The sequence below is a fragment of the Chlamydotis macqueenii genome, chromosome 2 (assembly GCF_036417535.1).
Source record: "Chlamydotis macqueenii isolate bChlMac1 chromosome 2, bChlMac1.mat, whole genome shotgun sequence".
NCBI lineage: Eukaryota > Metazoa > Chordata > Aves > Otidiformes > Otididae > Chlamydotis > Chlamydotis macqueenii.
This window is the reverse complement of record NC_141557.1, coordinates 18829907-18836665: the sequence shown is the minus strand read 5'-3', so window position 1 is coordinate 18836665 and position 6759 is coordinate 18829907. Positions and strand designations below refer to the sequence as shown.

The 6759-nt window shown below is 35.5% G+C and overlaps 1 protein-coding gene across 1 annotated transcript in view; it reads left to right on the top strand.

The window, feature by feature from the left end:
• Window positions 1–402: 402 nt before the first annotated feature.
• Window positions 403–6759, top strand: part of ARMC3 (armadillo repeat containing 3) — a 51187-nt gene continuing 44830 nt past the window's right edge. Inside the window, exon 1 of the mRNA XM_086741668.1 lies at window positions 403–450. Coding sequence (XP_086597794.1) covers window positions 403–450 — 48 coding nt within the window. The remainder of the gene's footprint in view (window positions 451–6759) is intronic.

Below are 6759 nucleotides of genomic sequence, written 5' to 3'. Positions count from 1 at the left end.
ATGTATAGACAAACATGGGGAAACACCCTAATAGGACCTTCAGGTTCACATATGATTTATAGATGCAGATAAATCTAACTTACAGAAAAGCATTTCCCATGCATTTGTACCACATTACAGCTAGAGCCTGTGATGTCTCACATCTTTCTTTTTAGTTATGTGTTTTGCTAATAGATGCATTTTACCAAATGTGTTCAAATGTTAGCAAATTTGTTTTGTTTATAAGGGACAACTTTCTGCATAGAAATTGCTATGCTGAAGAATCTTCAAACTGATTAGGTGGGTCAAATGAATAGGAAAGTCTGTCTTGCAAGTTTTCCTAAATCTCTAGTAAATTGATTCTTAAAACATAGAAGGGAGTTTGTTTGTCTGCTTTTATTTTTTGTTGTTTTTATTTTTAGAATGGGTAAAAAAGTGAAGAAGGAAGTAGAGCCTCCACCCAAGGATGTGGTAAGTTCTAAACTGATGTGTACTATAAGATAAACATTACACAATTACAGGCCCAGCTCTACCATCCTTACATAGATCCTCACTCTCCTAGCTTACCCACATTATTCTAAAAATGTCTTTTAAAGATGATTCTGTTTCTGCTTTTCTTGGACAGCATACAAACCAGAGTGACTGGGCATGTGTAGTTCTTCGTGGAGATTGTTGTCTTTGGCACGCTTTGCAAATAATAATGTATGAAACAAACCAGACTTCTTTTTATTTGAAGAACAGTATTAGCTTTCCATTTGTAAAAATCAAAGGAGAAAGGAGAAGAGCAACCTAAAATCTGCCTGTCTTTTCAACTGTGGAGATATTCCCTTTCTTTAAGGATGAAAGAGTTAAGAGCCTAGATGGATATGCAGATTTTTTTTCTGAATACAAAATTTTACAGATATTTTGAATGACAGTACTACATATTCTGTATCTTTTGCAAAGATATGCAGTCTTTAGCAGCAGTTCAAGTTTTTCTGGTATCATTGGAAGTGCCACAGTGAGAAGTACAAGAGCTGAAGGCAAATATGGAATAATGGTGGTGATGTGACTTTTTTCCAAAAGGTGGAGGTTAAGAGTCTAACATTAGCACACTTCTCAAGAGTTTCTATAAATTCACAAGATACAAAGAGACCCCTCAAAAGATAGAGGTTCAAAATACAGATATTTTTAAAGTTTAATTGGTTTATACAGAAATAAATAGAAGCAATAAGACAGAATCATTGAAAAGAGTGTAGTATAAATTCTATACTATAGTGTATTCTATAGTGACAGATAATATTTAAGTTAATGAAAATCAAGACCTCAGCAAGTCCCACAGAGGAGCATGAAACTAAATGTAAACTTCAGTACACTGTTTTAAAAAAAACAATGCATTTGTCTGTAAAGAGTGATGGTACTCCAAGAGCTTTGTCAAGGTTATAGAAAGGTTCATCAGCAAAAGCAATGTCACAATTTCAATATTAAATAAGCATAAATAATTTTTACTAAGACAGTAATATCCAATAGCCATGATGTCACTGAGGCATAGCAATCGATATCAGGTTTTGCCCAAATGTTCTGTGGAAAGATGAATATTACAAACATAATTCATGTGCTCCAATCAATAATAAATCCTTATGAAAGCACACTTGACATAAAACTTCAACATTAGAGCCATTTCTATATGGAATAACCTGGAAAACATGAAGGGGACACAAAGAAGGTGTATGTAGATAGGACTAATTCAAAAAGGCCTGAAGAATTAAAACTAAGTATCTTTGCAGTCTAAGAAAAAAAAATTGAAAGGCATGACAGTAAATTTAAGGCATAGAGATGAACTAACCCCCTCCATGATAATAGAAGTTGACTTTTCCGGTAAATATCTAGAAAGTCAGTAGAAGCAGCACCACGATTTCTAGATCCAAAAGACACCATTACAGCTTCTGGGGAAAAGTATGGTACGGCCTACTAACTACTACAATAAACTGTGAATAATGTTAGAAACTATATATAGTCAACAATTTGAAATGAGGGTTGTAGAACACTGGAACAGGTTGCCCAGAGAGGTGGTGGATGCCCCATCCCTGGAAACGTTCAAGGCCAGGCTGGATGAGGCTCTGAGCAACCTGATCTAGTCGGGGATGTCCCTGCTCCTTGCAGGGGGGGCTGGACTAGATGACCTTTGAAGGTCCATTCCAACCCTAACCATTCTATTATTCTATTCTATTTAAAAAATTAAACTTACAGAAAAGGTCAGTAAAACTATTAAAAAGGAAAGAACTGGAAAGAGTGAAGTCCAGATTGCATCTGCAGTTTTTGGCTTAGTTTTTACCATTACTGTACATCAGGCTAGTGTATCTCTTCCAGCAGTCCCATCAGGAGAAAAATACTTGAATGTTGCATAGCAAAACAGTATTAAATATGAAAATAGATCATTAATTAGTTATAACTATCAACTAAGAAAATTGTCTAGCTATGAGAATATTGTTAATAATGATCATGTAAATAAAATCTCAAAACTTTAAATTTCACCTGGATATTTCAGATGGCAGGAAATTAGATGCAGACAAAATCCAAGATGTGTTAGCTATTATCTTCTGATTGATAATCTGCTTATGAAAATGTCAAGTCTAAGAAAAGAAGCCTTGAGATAATGTGGACAGGCTTATAAAAGAGAGCCTTTGTCTGTGTGGAATGCTCTGTACTGCAGATGACCACTAATTTTTATATATTTCTAGGAACAGGTGGAAAACACATCTCTTAGCCTAGCCACTCCTTATACGTTTCAGAAAGTGTTCCTGAGGACTCTATTTTCCCTGCCTTTCGTAATTCATCTTTTACTATTAATCTGTTCTCACAATTGAGCTTCTCCAGGAAAAATAACACTTTGAGCCTTTATCTCTATATAGATGACCTTAGACAGTAATTCACGCAGATAAAATATGCTAGCTTTGACATAGATTGATAAGAGCTTTTAATATGATATCTTCATTAAGTTTGGTCTAGACAATATTACTATTTGATCATCAGCTAGGACATAGACATTAAAAGGGGAGCCTGAGATTACCACCAGAGAAAATACTGAGGCATTATCACTGAAAGAAAGCTATACATACACCTGAGTATTTTTGAAAATGGCTTCATTCACAACACTGATGTTAAAAAGGTGGAATATATGAAGTGGCATTGATAAGTCCTGAAATTCAGTCTCCACAGAAACACCTTCTTTTGAGCAATTAATGCCTAAATATTAGTTTGACTTGACTTTAACAAGGCTTTCAACACTGTCTCTCATAACATACTCGTAGACAAACTGATGAAGTACAGGCAGGATAGACAGTGTAAATGAATTGAAAACTAGCTCAACTGCCAGACTCAAAGGGTTGTGATCAGCAGCACGTGGTCCAGCTGGAGGTCAGAACTATCAAGAATACAAAAACTAGCAATATAGCTTTTCCAAATTGACTAGAAGCAAGAAGCTTCTTAGAGGGATGCTATTAAGTGCCAAAAGTCAGAAAAGCAAAATGACTTATTTTTGTGTCAAAAGACAAAGCTGGGTAGCAAATCACTGAAACAAACGTGAAGAAATTGTCCGAATATGAACAGATAGTATTTGCTGAGCTCTTGTTCTAAGTGAAAAATAACTAAAATCTGAAATTGTGGTACTGTTACTTTATGGTATTTAATGTGTATCCTTTGTACTAGAGGAATGGAGGTTAGAAAATGTCTTTAAAAAAAAAATGCATCAATAATTGCAAGCCAGAGAGTTTGTCTTCCATGCTGTGTTAATTGGTAGAAATAGTTAACCAAAAAAAAAAATCAAAAGAAGATCCATGGATAAATATCATATGATCAATATTGCCTGTGAAGGGGAAAATTCGATCTCTGAAATCTGTTTGAATTCTTCAGAGGAGTCAGTGAGCAAGTGGATAACGGTGATCTGGTTGATACATTTATTTAGCTTTTTCAAAACTTTTTAGACCAGGCTCTTCACTCCCATAAACAGTAACAAATAAAAAGAAATTCCTCTCCTGGCAGTAATGTCTGGTTATAAAATAGAAAGCAAAGACGAAAAAACAAATTACTGTTCAGGTTTCATAACGGAGAGGGGTTGCCAGGGGAATGTCATGGGGTTTTATTCTGCAACCTGTGTCATCCAGTCTATCAGAATTAATGTTGATACTTGCAAGAAAATGGCAGCCAGTTACTAAGTAGGTGAAAATGGATAAATATAACATTTCAAATTCCAGAAATAATAGACAAAAAGCCATGTCACTAGCAAATGCATTATACATGCACATGTTGAATGCTGTTAACAATTCTGGTGTTTCCATCCCAAAAAAAAGTACAGCTGAACTATAGAAAAGTACTAAGAAAGACAACAGGAATAATCGGAGTGGCTTCTGTATTAGGAAAGATCAAAGAGTGTAAGTGTCTTCATCCCCAAAAGGAAATGACTGTGAAGAGGAATATCATAGGAACTTACAAAATGATGGATATACAGAGAAGGCAAATGGATGACATTTATTTAGCTGTTTCTTATGGTGAACAAACAGTGGAGGACAAATAAAGTTATTAGGTGGTAGTTTTACAACAAAGAAAAGGCACAACTATGTTAAACAGTTGTAGTTGTGTTGCGGAATATTAAGGATGACTAAAATACAGATGGCTTCAAAAATTATTTACTAAATTAACTGGTGGAAAATTTTTATTGGACTTTTTGAACACAAAGAAAATTGCTAACTCACCAGTTCTCTAGGTTGCAGAGTGCTGGAATCTGGGAGGAAATATAAGCTTATTTAAGTTTAATAGTCTGCTTGCCCACACCTGTTACCGACCTTTGTCGGAGATGGGATGCTCGGCTAGATGGATCTTTGCTCTGACTGGAAACATATTTTGTATTACCTTCAATTTCAACTAAGTTAAGTTGATGGAAGCCAAAAAAAAACCAACCCCAAATACTCTGAAGTTTCTAATGGCTTTGAAGTCAAACGTACACAAAAATCGTGATCAAAGACATATAGGAGTTTGTAAATTATAGCTTGCTTTTTCATTTAAGCTGCTTTTTCTTAATACAAACTGAATGTTGAAAATGTTGTTGCTTATAAAGCAGTTAAATTTCTATGTTTAATTCAAGGGTGTTTGTAACTTTAGGCATGTTATTCTAGCATGTAGTTTGTCCTCGATTTGCCATTAAGGGAAGAGTCTGCAATGATGTACGAAGATTTAGGAGCAAGCCATGATTTAAAAAAAAAATGAGGAGGAGGGAACTCTAGGTACACTGGTGTTACGATAAGCAAAAGTTACATCCAGATCTATGACAGTTTTGATGAACAATGTTACTTCCCAGCAAATCACTGATATGTTTAGGCCTCTGACTTCTTAAACATACATTGATTTCAGTGACTCTTCTTACTGTGTTTTCAGCACAAAACTGCTTCTAAGAGGAAAGTGCCTATTAAATACTTCAGACAGTAGTAGTGAATCTAATGCCTATACAAATGGTTAGAGATTAGACCAATTTCAGTCTGCTCGTGTGCCAACCTGTCATTAAGTCCTAGGAATTATCATTGAACTGTATTTTATACCATTACTTGTGAACATGAGAGGCAACGAAAATGGAGCAATGTAATAGCATCTTTGGTATTAGCTCAATGTAAATAAATAACTGAGATTTAAAATTCTTATTTCATATTTCATTTCTTATTAAACTTCATCTGAGATCAATCTTTGTGTTTATTTTTCTCTGGAGGACTGACAGGCTTTACTAAAAATTACAGTTTTATCCCATCACCAAGTATTTGGCCAGAATGAGGAGATACGTCTGTGCTTAGATTTTAGCACTTACCTAGAGGATCATGTTATGTCCATGCAAGGTCACAAATGTGCAGAAGTAGACAAGGATGAAGATGGCTAAAGGGACTTTCAATCACCTCTTAGATTGTCTAATATGGGTAGGATGAACTAATGATGTAGAATGGGTAGACTTAGTGTTGCTATGATAAGATGAATTTTTTGTCTCCTTACAATCTAAAAAGAAAATTCTCATAAAGAATTCCATCATTTTAGGCCCATCATTAAGATGTAACTTGGACCACTGGGCCACTATTTGGATTAATTCTTGTTGCTAAGTCATTATTAAGCAAAATGATTTATGGTACGGTAAGCTGATAATATTTTCTTTGAAAAGGAGCTTTGTTCCATTACTTGTCCCATGCTTCCACCTTGTCATAGCAAGGATGAAGTTGGACAGTCTCTTCAGGTTTTCAGACCTGCTTGAAGCTAGGGAGACCAATTAAGCACATTAGCCAGGCAACCTCTTAACTATTAATGAAACTTGGATCTTGATCTTGCAGCCTGTTAAGTTGTGTGATATGCCTCATGGAAGATTATGAAATTATTTAGATTTAAAAACCTACAAAAAATAGGAATTTAGAAATCTGGATACTAGTGTAATATTTTGCCTTATTTTTTAGTAAATCTGAGGGAAAAGAAAAAAGCTTCCTGTCGTAGTTCAGCCCTGATCAGGACCAGACTACGCAGTCTGTCTCTCGCTCCCCCCACCCTCCGAGAGAATAGGAGGAGATGATATAAGAAAAAACAGCTCAAGGTTTGAGATAAGGACAGGGAGAAATCCTTAAAGTTACCGTCACGGGCAAAACAGACTCGACTTGGGGAAAACTATTCATTTATTTCTAAAACTAGCAGGAGAATGAGACAGGGAACAAGATAACCTCCCCCCACCCCTCCCTCTTCCCAGGCTTAACATTATCTCTACTACCTTCCCCTCCCGAGCGG